The sequence below is a fragment of the Scomber scombrus genome, chromosome 17 (genome assembly GCF_963691925.1).
Source record: "Scomber scombrus chromosome 17, fScoSco1.1, whole genome shotgun sequence".
In the NCBI taxonomy this organism is placed as follows: Eukaryota; Metazoa; Chordata; class Actinopteri; order Scombriformes; family Scombridae; genus Scomber; species Scomber scombrus.
The window spans coordinates 21922488-21944804 of record NC_084986.1 but is presented as its reverse complement, the minus strand read 5'-3'; the positions used below and the strand labels follow the sequence as shown (position 1 = coordinate 21944804).

Below are 22317 nucleotides of genomic sequence, written 5' to 3'. Positions count from 1 at the left end.
AAAACATGTGGCCACTTTTAGTGTAAATGCAGCTTGCAGAGATTCAGAATATGAGATTGTAGCATGGTATAATATTGAAATGTAATGAGATCAGAAAGATTTCACAGAAGGGACAATTACAATTATTAAGTATGCTCTCATTTTGGTGCTAAATGTACATACTTTGCATACATACATATGCAAAGTAATTGTAAAAAAGCATCAACGAAAAAGAGTAATGTCTACATAAAGTCTAAAAAATGTCAGTCCAAGTCCATTTTCACATAAACATTTAATATCACCAATATCAAGATTTTATTCTAACGTTTCTAGTGAGTGCTTGTTGTTGTTCTGTACACTGTAAAACTATTATTGCAATAGTCATACATGCATTGTGTGAATGTAATTACTTTGAGTTACCTTTGGAGAGCCTCTCTACATGAGCACACACAGAACATACTTTACTAATGCGCAAAATCTTTATATACAATACAAACTGTATCCAAAATACATTACTTTTAAACACATACATGTAGGATATTTACTGATACAAAAAAATCTAGTGTCGTTATCTTGCAACTATTACACTATTAAACCAGAATAAGCAGTTTAACAGCAGGGATGGTACCTGACTTGTCATGGTTGTTGATTGTGTAATATGAACTAAAGCAGAACATCCCTTATGAGGGACTCTAGCTTTTAGTTTATATGGGGTCAGGCTATTATCAAGGCAGCACTGATGTTGTATCTTAGAAATAACCAAAAAAGTTGACGCAAGGGAGGCTTTGAGGAAACGTGCATGTCATCTGCTAATTAATGCAAGAAGGCAACTGCATCTGTAATGAGGTCTACATGAAATAACAAAGAAATGTACAATTCAGAAAGTTAGATCTATGTTAAAGTAGCTACGTCAAACATTTATTATCTGTGGCCTGCAAGAACTTCAAAATCATGTGTCAACACAGTGGGAACTACATGCATGCTACCTACTACTTCATTTAACGCTTAAACTAATGTCGCAGTTATCTTTCCAGGCCAACAAATAGTAAACAAAACCAACTAGCTTTCCCTTCAGAGCCCTCAAGCCTTACTGTGGTAGTTAGTCAACAAAAGGTGTGTCTCTTTTCAGGGTGTGACCTCATCTCTGATAACTGTATGAGCTTTCATCCACAGACTACAGTTCTGACTAGTGAAACCCACATAAGCTTGTTTAATATTATACACTCACACATACACAGGTTGAGCTCTGACACTTCTGCAGTGTATCGTAACTCAAACACACACTCACACTGGCAGAGCTCTGACACTTGTACAGTAGATACCAAAACTTTTAACAATGCACACATCCACTCACACATATTCTGACACTTGTACAGTAAGATAGTTATATGGAAGGCTCACAAACACAGAGAAAGAGAGATCTTATCAAATGTAGCCTAGTTATAATGTCAGCACATCACTTACTTAAAATTGCAAACTAACTGAACTGACCAAACAAATAGTTCCTTGCTGTTATCTGAGCCATTAAAAAGGCAAAGTAAGACATAAAATAGGTCGTATGGGACATGGTCGACATATCTGACCTGACACTTTAAATTTCACACAAAAACCACAATATACCTCAAACTATAAAACATTATGCCAATAAGCCTGGACTAAATGACTAAATAATGTTGGTTAGATTAGCATTGTATGAATACTACTATATCTAAAATGCACACATTTCTGCTGGTATGCAGATATAAATTTAAAAAAACACACACCTACAGTATATTCACAAAAGATTGGCAATTAAAGGACGCGTTCACAATATTTCAAGTCTGTCTTAAAGGTGCACTGTGTAGAATTTAGTGGCATCTAGCAGAACAGACCTGTCAGAAATGGAATATAATATTCATAAATCTGTTTTAATTAGCGTATCATCTGAAAATCAGAATCGTGTTTTTGTTACCTTATGAGCCCTTTATATCTACATAGTAAGCAGGTTCTCTTCCACACAGGCCACCATGTTGCACCGCCATGTTTCTACCTTAGCCCAGATTGGACAAACCAAACACTGGCTTGAGAGAGGGCCTTTTGCGTTTTTCACCTGTTTTGTGGCCACCGTAGGTTCTCCTACACATTTGGAAGGGGAGGGTGAGGGAAGGGGTATTCAGTTGGTTGCAATCTGCAACCTCACTGCTAGATGCCACTAACCCTAACCCTAACCCTAACCCTACACACTGGACAGTCAGATGCCCAAATGAACATTGAAATAGTTTTTTCTTTCCATAATCATTCCTCCTGTTCATACTGATCAGTAGAAGATCTCCATAATGCACTTACAATGTGATATGGACAAAATCCACAGTTCTCCTTCTGTGAAAAAATGTATTTAAAAGTTTATCTGAAGCTTCAACCGTCCAAATTGGTCAAATCAAGTAGCTATCTTTCAATTTCTGTTTAGTGCCAAAGTCCCTCTATTTGTTACTATACTTCCACCACAGTTCAGACTGTAATTGTGGCAGATATCCACTTGAAATGACTAACTCCTGCTGTTAAAGCCTCATATAAGCTTTAGATAAACGTTTTTGCAGTAAATGACTGTGTGGACACACTGTGGATTTCAGCCCCCATCACTTACATCAAAAGTACATTTGAAGAAGATAATTTAATAGCCAGTATAAAGGGCCTAAGTTTGCATATGAACAGTAGGAATATATCCCTACTAATATTTTGGGAGAATAGAATTGTTCCTACCTTTACTTGAGCAAATTCATTGGCATTATGTTTGGTGTGAAGTCGTATTAGATCATTCCGATGTGCCCTCCCAGATGCTGTTGCTACAATCCATTGCTAGTCAAAAGTCGGGGAGCTTTTTAACCACCCAGAGTGTAAATTATATGTAGTAAACTAACTAGCCAGTGGCCACATTGATCTACAATAAAAACCTGTTAGTTACCTAACATCCCAAGCCTTTCCACTATGGAAAATAATGTAATCTTGCTGTAAGTTAACCATGTTAGCTAGCGTCAAGTAGCAAGATGACCCTGGCTTCTGTCATCTGAAGGCTTGCAGTCAGTCTTCTAGCAGGGGTAAACTGGGTAAAATGGGTGGACATATCAAAATATGATTTTAATTTCAGTCCATGAATCCCATGGAAATGTCACCATTCATAAATTTTTTTGTATGCAGGAAACACGAAAGGCTAGAGAATTAGAGAAGGTCGATTGGAAGCAGGTGCATCATCTGGATTTTAGGTGAGGTCCTAATTATGAATTATAGTTTGGAATTACAGAGAGGCATCAGCATTAAAATTAGTCTTAGAATGTTCAATAAATAACCTTTAAAAGTCAACATCTTTGGTCATGTGTTTATTTTGCAAAAATCTTACATCAGTTGGTTTAATAAGATCCTATTCACTTGATATTTAAAATTGCCCTCAAAGATAAGTGGAACCCCAAGTTTAACCATATGTATGTATCTTATTCATCAGTGCATCATTTTATTACACATAGGAAACTAAGAAATCAAGTAAAGATGCCGAAGGGCAGGTTGAGGGAGAAGCAGCTGACTTACTGTGAGCTTTTAAACTTTTGAGTTGAGCCAATTAAACATAACATATACATGGTGTACTCAGGAATTCATGTCACATAAAATGAAATATAAGAAGTGTAATTATATGCAGCTTTGGGGGCTTCAGGTGAGGTCTTAAAATGATACTTCGATTAAATATGTGCTATTATGGATTAATTGTAAATTTCCAACTTACATGTAACATAATCATAGTCTACCTATTTTAACGCTAACTTAGTTATAAGTTCTTGTAACACAGGATGCAAAAGAATAATTTGCTTATGTTAATTTGTTTTCTCTCCATGTGAAGTTACTTGCAAATGATGGCCCTGTTCTTTCCTCTAAGCTCACACATTGCCATGATTATGTCAGTCCACAGTGCCAAAATGAATACTTTACCTTGCTCAGTAACACAGTTGTCAGACACACTGCAGCAACAATCAAGTCCTTACCAGTGGTTCAGCTTTCCAGTATAATGAATAGGATATACTAGGAAAATGGCAAATGTGGACCAAAACCTGGTGCCACAGAAAGTCTTTATAGGATTCTAGGTGCCAGGGACAACTGGTAAGCAAATAGCCGCACCAGCTATGTGCATGGACCAGATGTTAATACAGATCTTAGACAGTATGAGGCTATGCTCTCCAGTTTGGAGGAAATGCCTTCAGTTGATTCCGACTATGCCACAAGGGACTACCCGAAGGACAAGACTGTTCTTGGACTGCTGGTAGCACCAAAGGTGTTGGGAGAGCTTGCGTGCCTAAAAGGTTATAGCAATCCTAAACAATTGAAGGCACACAGGCTGCTTTCAGGTATGTTAGTTCAACACTTCACAAAAAGAGGAATGAAGAAAAGTTTGAAGAAGTGTTTGAGAAGGCAGTGACAGTGACAGGCTCCCTCGGTATTGAGCCGATTCAAATCCCTCACCAAAGAAATCCCCCCCTAAAGATTCACTGGTAGGGCTACTCGTCATAAGCCGAAAACACCAGAGTAATACTATAGGATGAAAAAAGCTGAGACTGTTCTTCTTACTGGGCAAATGGATGATGTCATTGGACAGTATCCAGAGATAAACAGAGGTAGTTTGAAGGTTCAGTGGTCAGTTTCTCTCAAAGAATACCTTCAATACCTTCTTAGGATATCTTCAGTGGCGCTGAAGATATCCTAAGAGGAATGCTAAGTGAGGTAAGAGGCTTATTCGATGAGGTTGAGAAGCTTGTTAGAGTGTTGTTGGTCATCCCTGTGGCCTCAGCTGAAGCTGAACAAAGCTGTAATGCACTCAAAAGACTGAAAACTACATGTCCCAGTAGTGACATAATAATATAGCTGCATGCCATGTACATCTTGAAACTGCAGTAGTAGTCATAACAACTTAAGAAAAAACTTAGTGAAAGACACAAACTTAGTTATGAATTTACATTTAGCTGGTGCAGTTAAACATTCTGTTGCTACTAGCAAATGCTGAGTTTCATAGCAGTTTAAAAGACATTGTCCAAAGTAGGTATTGACAAGTAATCGCTACAGGCTATTGACTCCCCAAATGCCCTTGTTGGAGCTTTATCTGTCAGTGCTTTTTGTCATAATTATTTTGTGAACATCGATTCTGTTCGCTACTAGCCAAACTAGCCATGTCCAAGCTGTCTAGGACCTCAACTAATGTTTATTTTCATTATCGATTAATCTGCTGATTATTTTTATGTCATGTTTTGTCCACAACTGAAACATATTCAGTTTACCTTGCAAATATTTGCATTTAGAAGCTGGAATCAGAGAATTTGGAAATGTTCTTCTTAAAAGTGCAGCTACTTCATACTTGATAGCAACCTGTGGAGATTTCAATACCTTTACTATCTCTGTTTTGTTTATCTGTGATCACAATATTTTTTTGTGTGTGTTTTAGCCGATGCTGTTTTACACTTTTACAGTTGCACAATTGCTTCAAGTAAAGTAAAGATGTCAAAGCTTAACACTTGTCTTCAACCTTTATTGGCACTCACTGAATAGCTGTGCACCATGCAAGGCAGGGCGGGATATGAAGTGATGCCTTGTTTTTTTAATGGTCAGAAATTCTTGATTGGGGCTTTAACTCATTAGAAGAGTATCTATATTTTTTATGTATAAATGTATAATTTATTTATTTTTTAATTCAGATTTTCACACATTTCAAAGGGAAATATTATAGCCTACTTTTTACTCCACAACATTTATATGACCACTTAGATGAAGATTTGAAACAATGGTTGATATAACAAGCTTTGAGATACAACACACTGTTAAAGAGGAAACCAGTGGTTTCCAACCTTGTTGGCTATTGATGAGATAATAATCTAATGATGACGTCATAGGCTGTATAATAATATATCAGTCAGAGGGACCAAACCGATAATACTTAGCCTATGTAAAATGTTCAATGCAGAGCTTTTACATGTAGGTGTTATTGATACTTTTACACGAGTAAATGATCTGAATCTTCCACCACTGATGCAGATATCCGAGATTTGTACAGTGCACTGAATGAAACTTGTCTTAAAACATACACACACACTAACACACACACACACACACACGCACGCACACACTGAGCGCGCGGAGCAGGTGGAGAGAAGCGCGAGTCAAGTGCAGCTTTCAGCAGGTGCCGCCCCGCGTGAGCCGGCTAGGACGAGATGAAAGAGCCCGAGACACACCGACTCTCTCACCGGCTCCCCCCTCTCCCCTCTCCTCCCTCCCCTCCTCCCCCGCCTCCCCGCGCGCTCGGTGAGGTAGATTTGTAGTGACAGCAGCGGGTGCATTCGCCAGTCATTCCCCATAAAAGGTTCCGTGTGATCAAAGCCCCGCTGAGGCAGGGAGGCGGCCCGCTATGTCGGCGTGTGTCTGCGTGTCTCCGGTGTCTCGCAGTGCTGAGGCGGTTTTTTGAAGCTTTAAAAACACAAAAACCCTCTCTGTCTCTCTCCCTGCTATTTACATTTGAGCTCCGTTTTGCCTTGGCAGTAAAACATTGGTTTTATTCCCTCCGCCTGTAGCCCGTGTGACAGGCTCGGCTGCATTAATCAAGTCTTGCCGCTCAGAGTCAAGGATTTCTTAAACTGGAAGAATTTAATCTTTAAATAAATTTTAAACGGAAGTGTCTGTCTGAAGTTATGTTAACAAGCCCCCAACCTGATGTGTGTGTGTTCGCCGGTGAGCGCTGAGGGGATCATACACACCAAAAGCAATGTGTTGATATAAATGTTACCATCCGCAGTCAATTACACAAACACTTAACGCGGGTGTAAAAGTTCGGCTTTCCGTAGTTAGATATGAACACCCAAAAATCAGGACGACACCTCCGCAACCTTAACTTTTAAGTCATCTGCCAGTCATATTCCCAATTTTCCATATTCATGTTTTAAATCACCAGGAAGCCCGAGCACCCATCCTTTTTTTCTTTACCTCCTCATTAACATCAGTCGACTCGTCAGAAGCAGACAGCAATTTTCACCATCAATTAAGTGCAGTGGGATCCAAAGTCAGTCTAGTGCTGACACACATCTTGATACAGGGGCCTGGATGCAAATGAATGCCGAGGTAAAAATTTGGCAATGCAAATTTTTGAAATCTGTTAAGAGTGTAGCCCACACCCTCCCTCCAAAAGTCTGTCCCACAAAGCTTTCTATACATTGATCTTTTTTTAATGTCTTACTTCCCTCTCCCTGCTGAATAAAACATGGTCCAGCATCACTGTTTGAAGTGATCATTTCAAAAAGTGCAGATAAAGTGTGATAAACAAGCAAAAACAATGTAACCGAGCTTTGTATGATTATATGTAGTGGTAGAAAGTAACTAAGTACATTTACTCAAGTATTATTCCTTATATAGCTTCTCCTTCACCCTCTGTAGTTCCTTTATTGTAGGTAGTTTTATGTCTTTATGCCTTCAAATTGCTTGTTCTGTCTGGCCATCAGTCCAAAACACCATTGTTTTCATTTTAACTCATAGTTGATTAGTTAAAATGAAGTAAAACAAGCAAATATTTACATTTCAGAAGCTGGAAACAGTGAATTTCTGCCACTTATTCTTAAAACATGATGATTCATCAGTTATCAAAATTGTTACATTGCAATTAATCAACTCTGAGTTAATCAATTATTTTAGTTCTATTGTAGCTCAGTAATCCAGAAATGTTGCAGTATTTACTCAGTGAAGATGCAGTATTGGTGCTTAGATGAAAGCAGTACAACTATTATAAGAATCCAAACTACCTGCGTTAATCATGATATAAATCCTCATATTCAGAGGGTGCTCATGCAGCTCAATTCAGGAGCAAAATGGAACAAACAAACAAACACAGAAATAAGTTAAAGTGTGGTTGTCATCACACAATTTAATCTCAACAGTTTGTAAGAAAAAAAATATTATAAACATCAGCATCACTGTAGCTCTTCTGAGTGCTTAAACTTTGCTATGTTACATTAGACTCAAAAACGCACGCGACAATATGATGCGCCCTGAAGTCCACGAAATCAACATTATTCTGCTATAAATTAACAGCCTCTAAGCAAAGTTGAATGTATGCAAAGTACCTCACACGCACACGCACGCACGCACACACAGTCACATTCTGAATCTGACTCAAGGCAAAGTGGTGCGAATATGTACACTCTGTTGTCTGGATGTTAGTTGTGTGTAGCCGTCACGATAAGGCTGACGATCAGGTTATAAATGATAATGCTCATTCTTTTAATGGGGGTAGGCTTCAATCACCATGGCGTGACCCTGGAAAGACAAAAGATTACAAGCATGTCAGGAAACAAGTCAATAAAATAGATTAATTTGATCAGGTAAATCATCTAAACTGAGAATTTAGTGGCATATGGCCTAGATACTGTATATATTATGTGGTGTAGAAACATTCTGTATTAAAGTGAAATCTACTTTCCAATAATTGTAAAATCACAGGCAGAGGGACCAAACAGCATAACATTTTCAATTATGAAGTGTAATTTTAATTAAAAGGGGGAAAAATCATCATTTTATGGTTTCACCCTTGTTTATTGCTCACCTGTCCTCCAGCAGCACAAGCCGCCACCATTCCATACTGTCCTCCTTCCTTCTTCAGACGGTGTGCCACTGTTGTTACCAGCCTGCAGCCTGTGGCTCCGAACGGGTGACCCAAAGACAGAGAGCCTCCCCACAGGTTGAACTTCTCCATGGGAGGAGTTCCCACCTAAACACACACACACACAAAATAGACATTTGATAAGGATGAAATATTTCTTTGCTGGTTAAATCAGAACTTCCCTTTGATTGAAATTGATGTAAAAAGAAATAGGTTCCCTAAAACCATTAACATGAAATTCACATTGATGTTCACTGCTTTAAACAGATATGTTTGGTGATATTCTGTATTTTAATACAATTCTGACAAAAAGCCAACAGCTGCAACTGTCTTTACCTTCGATTTTTTGCCCATGTACGTCTGGGCGAACCAATCTGAGTCCATAGCCTTCAGATTTGCCATGATCTGGCCCTGGAAAACACAAGAAAAAATATATATCTACAGTTACCATAGATACAGGACTGAAAATACATTGATTTCTACTGATTCAAAAGTACTAAATGGTGCAGGATGTGATGTAGGCCAGTCAAATCTTACTCTTCCTCTCCTTAAACATTGATCTCCATGAATAACGCAAGCCACAATTGGATTAAGGCAGACACAGAAATGGGATCAATAACTAGCTATGTAAAAAATGCATATCTATAACCTAAAATATATAATAGATTGACAGGATAGTACTAGATGAATACACACACTAAAAACTTATTTACCACGTGTTGTGAAAACTTACTGCGAATGCCTCGTGGAACTCAAACACGTCAATGTCATTCATGGTCAACCCGGCACGTTCCAGGACTTTGGGTGTGCTGTATGTTGGCCTGAAAGAGACAAACAGAGTAGAACATGTCATGAGTCAACAGAATCATGGTTCCATCTCAGCTCTTTACTTACTTAACTAGATGCTTAGTTTCTCTGTATATCTCTCTGATAGACATCTTCTGCAACTTTCTTTGCTTTTTAATATAAATACTAATGTATGAGCTTGAAAATAAGATAATTATAAGACATTTCAACCTGGCAATCAACTACTGCGGGGTCAAGAAAGTGAGGGACTCACCCCAAAAGCAGCTGATCTTTGGGGTCCTGAGACACGTACACAAAGTCTCTGCCGGGATAAAAAACATAATATGATGAGATAAGCATATCAAGTGAAATAGCATCATTGGGGCAAACTGAGGTTGCTCTACTAAACAGAGATGAGTGCAGTTACCTGAGGTAGGCTTTAGGCTTGTAACCCATAGCCAAGGCTTTCTCTTCAGACATGACGAGCACAGCAGAGGCACCGTCAGTCTGAGAACACACAGAAACAAGAAGGGCACAGTTAGGGTGATGCATGAGCACTGACGGTGTGAGCTACATAAGTTGTTAATTGCAAAGCACGAGATTCAGGGGAAGGATTGTTTGGTAAGAGCCAGAAATTCACCAGAAAAATACATTAGTTAACTGACAAATCAAACCCAAAATATGTAGCTGAACTGACAAGATTTGCCATCCTTAATCTCAATTTAAGAGCGTTTGGCTTGGGCTGCTGCCTGGCCATAGTTGAAGTGTGTTTTATGCACACAGAGGCTGATGTGTATGCTGAAAAAGTTTTCAACCAGGACGCTGAAAGTGTTACAGGGCGTTTGTGTTTGTGATTACCAAGAAGGAAGAGTTGGCGGCGGTGACTGTGCCGTGAGGTTTAATGAAAGCTGGTTTCAGTTTGCCCAACTGCTCCATGGAGGACGGGCGGATGCCGTTGTCCTTGGAAACAATGTCGCGACCTGGGAAAGACAAAAACGTACGTGCAAAAATTCAACACTAAATTATGTTTTCTATGAAACAGAACGCATCTTATACTGTTGGAATTTTAAAAACTTGGCATCAGTTATAAAATCCTTAAGCTATGCTAGAAATGATTGTACTTTTCTATTCAGTTACTTCGATTATGGAGAAAGCACTGAATTATTAGCCATATGTATCAGAGCACTGCAAGCAATCACCTCAGTCTATATAAATTAACCTAAAATGGTCCAAGCCTGTTTTATTACAATGTAACGAGGCCAAACCCCATTAGTTGTATCTGAAGTGGAGCTGAATAGCTTTTCAGTAACAGAATGTACTTAAATGATGGGTTTGATGAGTGATGTCCTGTGTTCTGCAGTGTTTACCTGGCACTTTGAAGGAGATGACATCCTCCAGCAGTCCTGCGTCCTGGGCCTTTTTGGCCAGGCTGTGTGACCGCAGGGCGAACTCATCCTGCTCCACTCTAGAGACACCAAATGCAGCTGCCAGACGGTCAGCACTGTGGCCCATTGTTTCTGCCGTAGAGAACTCTGCCACAGCGGGAAGCTACACACGCGAAATACAAAAGGTTACAATAGGGGATGCTACACTGTACAACGGAGATAAAACTGAATGTTGCGAGAGGCGTCCCTGTTAATTTGGATTAAACTACACATCATAGCAAAACTGATAGTGATGCAACTCTCATAGATGTCATGTGGATAAATACCTCTGGGGAGAGATGTGCCAGGCGGATGCTGCCAATCAAACTGAGCCTCTGGCCCATCGTCTTTGCCTTGTTGAGGGACAGCATGGTCTTCCTCATCTTGCGGCTGTGACGGATAGGAACGTCGGACATGAACTCCACTCCACCCGCCACGACACTGTCGCACTGGCCCGCAGCGATCATCCCGACAGCTAGAGAAAAGGAGGGAGGAGGGAAAAGATGAACGAAGAAGATCCAACAGGGAGGGAGGCAGCTAGAAAGTAAAGAGATTGGCTATTGTCTGTTTTTTCTGCGCGTCCTTAAATGTAAGTACCTGTCTGATCTCCTGCTGTGATTCCCTTCATTATTTCACACTAGCAGACATTTCATCAAAAAAATTTGCACTTCTTTCATTATCATAAAAATATCAGTAATGTCTTTAGATTTGCTTTTGTTTGTCAGGACTCAAATTTAGGTGACTTTGCAACACAGCAGTAAGAAATACTCAAGTAAATAAATCTACAACATCCATCAAACAATGCTGCTTCAATGTGGGACTACATAGGCCTCAAAATAGGTTTGGAAGAATATAACACTGTATGTTTATATGATAAGGATACAATTTCAATTCAATCAATCAATTAAAACATTATATAAGCATAAATAATAATTACCCAGCCTTAAATATACACCTCAGGGGGAGGAGCTTAAGTGTGGAGCTTTCAACCACCGCAAAGTCAAAGGAAGGTTTAAAAGGATCACCTTCACTGACATACCTGAGGTCATAGCTTGGTTGGAGGAGATGCAGGCCATGGTGACGGTGTGAGCTGGGATCTTGTCAGAGAAGCCTGCACCCAGTGCTGCCTGAAATCATAGTAACACAACCACTAAGCAGCAGCTCTCTTTACGCATTTACACATTAATGCATAAAACATTATGTCTCGCTAGTAGATTCTCAACCTTTGCAAAATTAGTTGATTAATTGATTGTTCCATTGATAGAAAATTAATCAGCAACTTTTCTTGATACTTGATTTTTGCTTTCCAAGCAAAAAAGTTCCAAAAATGTCTGACACTACACTGCAGATCTTTAGGTTTTTGTAGTGTTTGTCTGACCAAAGAAGATATTTGAATATATTCCCTTGAGCTGTGTAATATCCAGGCTTAAAAAGTGTACATGAATCATATTCAAGCTGCATGAAGCTCCAGATACTATAAACATTTTGGGGTGTATATGTGCACATGTGTGTGTGTGTGTGTGTGTGTGTGTGTGTGTGTGTGTGTGTGTGTGTGTGTGTGTGTGTGTGTGTGTTGATACCTCTCTTGCTACATTGCTTGTCTTGACCTCCTGAATGACTGTTCCGTAGATGATGTAGTCTACAACGTCTTTGGGAAGAGCTGTCTTGTGCAGCAGACCCCTGCAGGAATACAAACAGTTTTTAAGTCACAGTAGCACTAAAGTATAGTGTAATAACAGTTAAAGCAACAAACACACATCACATAACATAGATACACTTACTGTAGAGCTGCTCTGGCCAAGTCGTGGGGCATCATGTCGGCATATCTGTAAAACACAAAGCAGAAAAGTTTCACCTAAGTTTTAAACCTATTCATTGGACTAAAGGTTGAAGTAATAACTTTCTTGAGAAGCTTTCTTATCAAAGTATGAGAATCATAAACTCATGCTACTTTCAGGCTATAAGCAGCAAACTCAGCCATAATAAAAGAGTAGAGACGTACGTGGTTCCAGACAGCAGGAAAGGGGTTCGGACTCCTTCCACCAGCACTATGTTCTTCACACCAGGCCGGGCCAGAGTCTTCTTGCTCTTTGTCTGAACTGAAATAAATAAATAGATAACAGGTTTACAGATTTGAATAGACCTGATGTATCAATTTGAGCATACCATGGTTATATGACTGAAAATCATGTATGTATGTATGTATGTATGTATGTATGTATGTATGATGACTTACCCTGTGCCTGAAGCTGGGAAGTCGTACTGAGAGAGCGAGCAGCTGGAAAACACACACAAAAAGATGTTCCTCATCATCCTCCATTTAAAATCTTTTAAAACATGTCAACCCTTAGAGCTATTAAGCTGTCACCAATATCTCAGCTAGTTAATAGTATATACATTACACTGTCAAGACAGGCATATAGTTTAGTTTGACAGTGAGGGCAGACAAATTATCAAAGTGAAACCAACCATATATCAATACTATTATGAATATAAGTGTTCTTAATGATATATTAGAAAGAAACATATATAGGAAGCATTTCTAGATTTCTGTTTGGTTTTTAAAAAAATATTTCTGTGATGTAATTCAAAGCCTTCATAACTGTTTCAGATGTAGATGACTCACCAAACTGCACAGCCCGGGCAGGGCTGACTGGGCCGCTACGCATCGAGGTCAGTAGCATAGAAGCCATTATGTTCTGAAAAGATAGAAATTGTAATTGAGACTTCAAAGTTACCACCAGACAGCTCTGATGAGAGAAAAAAAATGACCTGTCATGGGCAAATGAAAATATTTCCATATCCTAAAAAAAAGAAATACTTATTTCCACTTTGCCTTCTTTTGATCAAACAGTGATCTGTCTGATGACGCTGAAGATATGACAGTTTTCAAATTAAATTCCTTGACCACTTCAGGTAATTCTCAGCTTTCTATGTGAATTGGCACTGACCTTTTAATTCAATAATTTTGCTTTATTCTTCCTGCAATACTTTTCTATTTTCTGTACAGCCCCTTGAATAGCCACAGGTATGTAATGCACTGTATAAATAAAGCTGCCTTGCTGAGGTCTGCAGGCAAAACGGTAACTGTATGTCAACCTGTGACCAGGATGACTCAATCACGCCTTACACATAAAACACAGCATGAGTCCGAGATTATTATTACATAACTCTGACTTCTGACTATGCAGATTATGTGATTTAATATGTCAATATAATCTGTGTTAAAACATGTCATTTGCAGTTACAGTTTACAATATCTGCAGTATAGAGAGAATAACAGCTAGTGTAGAGAGAGCTGACTGCATGTAAAACAAATTATACTGATCAATACAACTATTACAAACTATAATCAGAGGTGAAAGAAGCATTCAGATCATTAAATAAAACACCTATAAAGTAATTTAGAAATACTCCTGCATTAAAAATCACACACAAGTATTATGAGATTGATGTAGTTTAAGTATTGCAATAAAAGTAGAGCTTATTATATTATTGTTATTACATATGATATTAATGTTTCTTTCCACCACTGAACATAAAACGCCTTTAACGCTTCTTTATGAGTCCCATTATTGAATATAAATGGCGTTGACTTTAATACGGAAAAAATAAAGAAGGATCATTTGACCAGTTTTAATAATGTGTCTTTCTTTATGTCTAATTATGTCATATCATTGGCGGGTCACCCAGCCCAACCCCCTCATCTAGCCCAGCTGTGACCCTTCACCTACATTCCTCTCATGCAGAATGACAAAGTCGGAAACCTGTAACCTCCAGACTCAAACTGGGTCACAGCTGTTGGTCACAGGTCGATTAAATGTTTAGCTTCATAAAGTAACATAAACACCAATTAGAAACATACATGTGGACACAACAATACAGAAAAACAATGAAGCTAGAGGTTAGCTTCAAGCTAATAGCGCTAATTAACGTTACTTGCTTAAGTTTCCAGACAGGTTTTTGTATCTATCTCGCTATACTTAAGACTAACAAACATATCTGTAGGCTTGTTTCTCCTTTCATAGACTCATTATGAGTAGTGGTAAGCAAGGTGAATCTCACCTGTTTGTATTAAGTGTATGCCGACTCTGCTTCCCTGTCAAACGCTTGCCCAGCTTGGCTTCAGTCAGTGACGCTGGACTACAAAAGATAGGGACCAATCAACTTCTTAGCTGACCTAAAATATGCCGGAACGAATACGTTGGCAACCAATAAATAGCCGTATACTCGCTTGTGTTCAACAGTAGTTTTAATTACATATTGTATTAGCGACATATTAAAACTGTATCTGTTATGAAATTATGTATAATGATTGTAATAATGTCATATTTGGTCACCGGCGATATTTCAGCGTGTTTTGGGGTCCTTGTGCAATTCCACAGTTCACACCAGGCAACTTTTAGGTCTCCAACAAACATCCTGAATGATTTTGTTGGTATTGAATGAAGGTTGGTGAATGCAGCTGTTTCCTGCGGTCGGACAGGTTTACAACCTGTAGATACCCTCAATGTCAGGTATGTTATACGTAATTAATCATTTAAAGTCTCTTTTATTGAAGAGAATTTCCACACTTGCAGAAAGTTTTTAAAACTTCGGTAGGGAAATTATTTTATTGAACGGCCAAAATAAATACACCTGTGTTTTTTTCTTTTGCACACACCCATACATAAAGAGCCTGACTCTGCAAAACATGTTCACTTTACTTAATATGTATTTTGCTGACTTACCTGAACCCATAGTTTTGACATGTTGGAATTTTCTCTAATTTTTACATTATATTTTATTGATATGAATCTGACACCAAATTTAATATTTAAAATTGACATTCATAGAGTATAAAATGTATAACAACCTGTAGGCGATGTTCTACTTTGCTTAAACCAGTTTCTTTTTATTTATATCCTTAATCACAAATTATCTAGTAAAACCCAATGCCTAAAATTAAATATAATGTCAACTGATGTTAGTTTCGTCCAGTGAAGTCAATTTCAATTCTATGAATATTAACTGCTTCAGATGAATCCACTTTTTGCAGAAAACACACAAACCTTTTATCAACTTTGCAGAGATCTTACAATTAACATCACGTGGAGTTAAAATGGTTAGATGGTTGAGATCAGTACAGATACTAGGGACAATCCAGCACCTTGACATTGATAAGGACATGTCCTTACTGTCCATGATTCTGTCTGTCTCTCTGTTTCATTGATAAAAAAAACCAATGTGAACTTTGACCTAGATGTGGCAGCTATACTTATCAAAGTCACTTGGTGGCAGTATAATCCCCAAATGTGTGTATGCACACCTTCTTTAACATGACTTAACACTTTTACACTAAATTTAGATACATAGAAAGAAAACCTAGTCTATCATAAAACATGTCTGTGCCTTGATAGTTAAAAAAGCATTACATTTCCATATTTATAAATGAATTTAATGTTATATGCTACCACTCTTTATCCCAGAATGGGAAGCCTTAAGAACAATATTTCCCTCCAAAATGTAGTGGAGAGGAAGTATTAATTGAGTTAGCATCAGATGGAAATACTCAAGTACTAATCTATATGTCGTATGTCTGTGTGAATGTCAACACCACCTGTCTGGAGTAGAGCTATGATAAGAGTCTGCCAGTGATGATAGGGTCCCATAAGTAGATGAAGGGTCACCTCTAACTCTGCTTGGATCACCTGCCAATCTGGGTCATAGTTCATGTTGCTGTCTCTCTCTGTGTCTTAGGTCCTGGTCCTGCAAGCTGGCGTGTCTCAATGTCTCCATCACTGGCAGGTAAATATCAGCTCACTTACGGGGCCAATCTGATGCGAAATATATTACTAAAAGTCAGATATTATCAAGGTTTCTCCTAGACCGGATGTTATATGAAGTGAATTATGCTGTCATAAATTTACATTGGCCAAAAACAAAGGTTTAAATAACTATAATAATTATGATAATCAAAGCACTGACTTAAAATAGAAGATTTTGATCTCAATTTTAAACTGAATTTGTGCTACGCTCTTCAGGGACAGGTGTTAAACTGGCACACATTTGAATATACAATACTTGTAGCCTTGTGCCTGACAGTTTATCATCTGTTGTACTGTTTCCTCCATCAAGCTCGACCACACATCAGCTACGAGCTCGAGGATGATGTGGCAGTTGTATGACTCAGTGATCCAACAGTGTGTGTGTGTTTATGGACGAGAGTATGAAGCAGTGCACACGTGTCAGAGAGAGACTATATTTGTGACAGTCTTGACTACCTGTCTCACTCTCTCACAGGTGACAGATGCGACATGATGAATCACAGCACGTGTGTTTGCGTACATACAGGAGATGAACATGCTGTCGGTGCTGATGCAGTCTGAGCTGACGGAGGTGACGGGAGAGATCTGGTCGAACGGTGCTGTGAAAAGTGGTGTCCTCCATCTCCAGCAAGCCAAGCTGCTTTATCACAGGAGCGGATGTCAAGTAGGTTTATTAGGATATTAATAAAGATTTGTAATACCTGAGTGTGTGGTCACCCCTGCATTTGTATATGGTTTAAACTAGAATGAAAAGGTTCATTTTGTGGCATTCTCACACTTTTCTAACAGCAAGAAAACAAGGGCATGTAAAGAAAAGACACATAACTCACGCAATATTACAGTCCTTTAAGAGCAGTCTAGTGTAGTTTTCAGTTATTAAACTCAAAAACACAGGTAAAATTAAGTGAATAATAACACGTCCTTATTTTCTTCATCTCCCTTAGAAATAGTGACAAACCAAAAAGGAAAAAAACAGAACAATAACAAATAAATAAATAAATGAATAAAGCTATTTCTGACCATAAAGGTGTAGGCTGAAGCATTTGCCTATAACACTTACCCTTATGTACATAACAAACACAAAACGTTTATAATAATTGGCTATATACATACATAATGCACATTTAATAATACAGTGAAAATATACGCATCTTTGGCGCTTGCGCAGTCTCCAATGGCGGATCCAGGATGAAGCTAGAGAGAAGCACACGATCTTTCTGAGAAATTAAGGGAAATAAACTCTTAAAAGTATTGAAACGAAAGAGAAATATCAAAACAGATGAATCAACAAAGCGGGATGGAAGAAGAATTGGAGGAAATCAAAATATCTCTGAGCTATATGTCAGAGGAAATAAGTAAACCTTCCAAACAACAAACCAAACCGCTCCCATTCCCATTGTGGTGGTGGTCATCAATGGCTGGAGGCCTTGACATACAAGGGTTTGATAGGTGTGAAAAATGTTTACGTGGACTGTGTGAAAAAAATGTGATTCATTTTATGACTTCTCTGTAATTTGCGATATCCTGCCAGTGCTGAGCCGCCCCCAAAAGCCGGAAAAACAATAGTGGGAACAGCAGAGGTCATGCCTGGACTTCTGCCTGGAGCGGGCGGCACTCAGAGACTGCCTTAAATGGTATAAATACACACACTCATATTAATCAGTAATTACCGATGGCTTGAAAGCACCGCTGCAGTGTTGTGCTAGTGGCTACTGAGTTACACAAGAGTATTTTAAGGTCAAGTGTCTCACTCAGGGGCACATTAGCTCACCATATCTGCAATCCCCTTGTCCTATGTGTGTGCGTGCCTCTGTTTGTGTGTAGGTGGGGTCTCCCCGGAGCATTTGACATGATGCTGACAGGCAGGAACATCAGGGCTGATAAAGCTAAGAAGAAGGGTGTAGCGCACCAGCTTGTGGACCCTCTGGGTATGTTCTACGTGTGACATTTGTAGATTGCTGCGCTCCCTAAGAAACATAGTATTGTTTTTCTGCCGTGATCTTCTGTTATATGCTTCTCTAAACAAGTGTAGGAGAGGATTAAACTTTATTAAGAAGATTTATTAAGTGACTTGTAAGAAGAACGTGTTTGGCACCCAAGAGATAGTAGTAGTATGAAGTAAGAGCTGTAGATTTCCTCGAAAACTTACTGTATTGCTTCAATGTCAACAATGAATGTTGGAATTACAATATAACGGGAGCAGGTGTAGCTCAGGTATCAATTGATGAAGGCCTGAACACCATACCAAAAGCCTCCACAGTGGAGAGCGTCAGCAGAGGAGAAGAACAGGCCTGCAAACATGTTTACACTTTGCCATTCCTCAAAAATGCTAAACTTCTTTAGTCTCAGCATGAAGGTGAAGAAAAGAGATGATGCCACACTGTCCAACCTCTCTGCCCAGCTGGACTACTCTGGTTTCCAGTCTGCTGACATGGTGATCGAGGCACTGAGTCATCAAGGAGGTGGAGGAGGTGAGTTTAACGTCATGCTCTGGAATTTCCTTCAAAAAGAGTTTCTGTTAGAGTGACTGTACCAAAAATACCATCCAAAATGCTTGATTTGTTCTACCTTTTTTTTTTTTTTTTAACCCATGACAGATAGTTCTCTGAGGAGAAAAGTAAATGCATGCTTGTTTAAGATTTTTAGATTCTTTGGAATAAGATCAGAGACTTCACTCTACCTCTGCTTCACTTTAGGTTCAGACAGAATCCTTCAGGCCCAAATCATGTAGCACCCTGCTCAACCTTTACAGAATTTCCTGGAAATCATGTCTTTGTAATGAAATGGATGTTGTGTGGTATTTACCTTTTATCTCTTTCCTCAGGTAATCCTTCCTCACCAACACCTGGTATCTGCCCATGAAGGATGTCTCTGCTGCCGGCAAACATCCAGTGAAGGTCAGACGTACTAACCTCACACATTTGCTTCCAAAAACACCATTTTAAGTGTAAAGGTGCTGAAAATGTTGAACTGTGCAGAGCAGGGTAAGACACTTTGTTTTATGAGGATTTCTTTTTTGCTCTCATGAAATATGTTTCAAATGCATTTTGGATCATTTCAAGACAGTTTTTCTCATATGATGGGAAATACCTTTGTTCTATGTTGCATGACAGAACAGTATTCAATTATTCTTATTTAAAGAAGCAGAAGGCAGCTGAACTTAAAAAGTAAGAACATTAACAGGTAAAAATACTCACACTTAATGCATATTTTATTTTCAAAACAATATAAACAATAAATGCAACATTACATATCCAATATCACAGATCAACATTGCCTTTTTTTGCATGTTATGTGTGACACTGGTTTAAAATGACATTCGGGTTAACAATAGAGAATAACTTATCTTATAGATTGAAATCACATCACATTAGATCTGTATTAACATTTGACAACGTTACGTAACAACGTCACAGTTCAGCATCCTCTCCTCTCCTGTCATTTCAACATCAGTGGTTTGCTTTTTTCCTGTATGACATGATTGAAGACCACCGCTCCACTGCTGGCTGAAGTTTCACTGATTGTGATTCAGCTGGAAATGTGACAGGGTTGTTTTAACGTTGGTAGCTGTCGGGGCGCCCTCACAACCTCACAACGCTCAATCGGGAGGTAGGGGTGGGGGTTGTGCTAGCTGTCTGTCATTTCTGAGTCGCACTTTGAAAACAGAGCAAACTCTGGACACGCTTTGAAAAACATATTCACAAGTCTTTGTTTAAGTGTTTATTTTATGAGGGCATTTAAAAGCTCCTGTTATCTCAATTCAAACATATTTTTACAGTTTTTAGGGGCATTTGCTCTAAGTCTGTTAATTGCAGACAGTACATGTTCCATGCAGTCATCCGTTAATATTATTACACTTACACTCGCTCTCAGGCAGGCAGATGCAGGGCCTAAGAAGCTTGGCACATTAACATGCTTCAGTTTTCCCATCGGCTGTGCAACACTGATTGATGAAGCTGAAATTGATGTATCATTAGTAGAGGTGATGTTGGCCTGTGACTGAGTGTTTTATTAATAAAATGTCAAAAAACTGTGAAAAATGTCTTCCCAAAACCAAAGAGGACATCTTCAAATGTCTTGTTTTGTACGACCAACAGTCCAAAATCTAAAGATATTCAGTTTCATAACATATCATTATGTTTGAGACTGTTTTTTGCTTGAAAACTGTTAAACTAGCTCTAGTAGTCTGGCTACTTGTTACTGTGTGAGGCATTCACCTTGTGGCCTATCTAGCGGAATTCACCTGCAGCACACATGAACTCCATATGAGCCTATTGGAGAGGTAGCAGAGTGGTGAATGCCAATCGTGGATTATCCTGATAAACTATTGGGCAAATAACCCAGATTATTGCTTCATAATCTACTATCTGCTACTGTAAGAAAATCAGGAGAGAAAAAAATCATGTTTGTCTGTTGCAGCTCATCAGACTCTGACATCTAGTGCCAGCTAGTCTCCCTTTACAAACGAAGCAGTTCTGTGTCTCTATGAGTGAATACTGACAGTAGAGGGAGACATTGGAGCGGTGTTCGGACTTGGCTTCCCTCTTTGCTTGAGCAGTACACCTCTTATGTAAACACACACAAACACACACACACGTTCTGAACCATGTTTGAAACAGACATTTTCCAACACTGGTAGATTTCTCTGCTAAGTGCCAGTTTGGTAGATTACAAATGATCATTTCAATGTAATGTAATCATTAAATTTCGTTTTATTGCAGCCTGAGTATCTTGTCACCATTAAAAGACATTTTGAGGAAGTTTATATAAAGGAAAGTTCACACTGCGTATGATAAATACTGAACCAGGATTATTTTTTCATTTTCTTTGAATATTATAACTGCAGTCCTGCATCTGACCTTCAATAAACCTGAAATAAAACTTCTCAACCTCCTGCCTGCATGTCGTCACAGCTCCAGCTCCACACAACCACCAGAGAAAACACAAGAGGAGAAGTTAATTTTCAGAGGTCATTAAGATTAATGTCTTCATCACTCTTCTTTCACTGGCTTTGCAGTTACATGGTCACAACTTATATAAGCAGTAAATGTTGAGAAGGGTTGTGAACTTTTTCTGAAATGCTGTATCAGCATTATCAACATCAGCTTTCCATCTAGCTGCTTTTTATCAAAGTTTGGAAATTTACCAAGTTTGGAGTTTACTTTGACATTCCCAACATAAACTGTTTTCACAATTTCTGGCAAACGTTGACTTCCCTGCTTCTTGAATTAACCACTCTTGTGTAACTTTTTGTAACAGAAGTAACATAACACCGTCACCTATATGAAGTATGGTTTGTAACTGATTATTATATGTAGAATTCATAGAGTGGCCCTCATTTAATTTGGATAGCTGAAGACACATTTCAGTCCACCATTCTGCACTCAGTCATTAGATTTGATCACAATTTTAGAGAGATTAGTGTTTTCAGTGTGTAAATACAGCCACAACGGAGCAAATCTGTAGCATGATGACCAAACTCTCATTCTGTGATTATTCCAGTTGAATGATTTACAGGTATTTTAACATTTATACAATTTGATAACTAATTTATGGGCATTTCTTTATTATTGTCTCTCATGCACATCTGGTTTTCACCGTTTTATTGTTTAATATGATCTGCCTCTTCACTGACTTATCAGTTCAGGAATAGTGCATACTCTATGTTCTA

At 38.6% G+C, this 22317-nt stretch overlaps 1 protein-coding gene and 1 long non-coding RNA gene across 2 annotated transcripts; one reads left to right on the top strand and one right to left on the bottom strand.

Annotated features, from left to right (window-relative positions):
• Nucleotides 1–7864: 7864 nt before the first annotated feature.
• hadhb (hydroxyacyl-CoA dehydrogenase trifunctional multienzyme complex subunit beta) lies at nucleotides 7865–14963 on the bottom strand. Its single transcript, XM_062437014.1, has 16 exons — nucleotides 14905–14963; nucleotides 13466–13538; nucleotides 13076–13117; nucleotides 12842–12938; nucleotides 12621–12665; nucleotides 12420–12519; nucleotides 11879–11966; nucleotides 11127–11314; nucleotides 10783–10963; nucleotides 10274–10395; nucleotides 9843–9922; nucleotides 9690–9737; nucleotides 9363–9450; nucleotides 8966–9040; nucleotides 8573–8737; nucleotides 7865–8286 (listed from the first exon to the last, which is right to left on the bottom strand). Exons 2-16 carry the CDS (start codon nucleotides 13530–13532, stop codon nucleotides 8251–8253), a joined length of 1422 nt encoding a protein of 473 aa, XP_062292998.1. The 5' UTR covers nucleotides 13533–13538; nucleotides 14905–14963; the 3' UTR covers nucleotides 7865–8250.
• Nucleotides 14964–15279: 316 nt separating this feature from the next.
• Nucleotides 15280–18282, top strand: LOC133997589 (uncharacterized). Its single transcript, XR_009927303.1, has 4 exons — nucleotides 15280–15356; nucleotides 16579–16626; nucleotides 17122–17310; nucleotides 18178–18282. It is a non-coding gene; the product is annotated as an uncharacterized LOC133997589 (long non-coding RNA).
• The last annotated feature ends 4035 nt before the right edge of the window (nucleotides 18283–22317 follow it).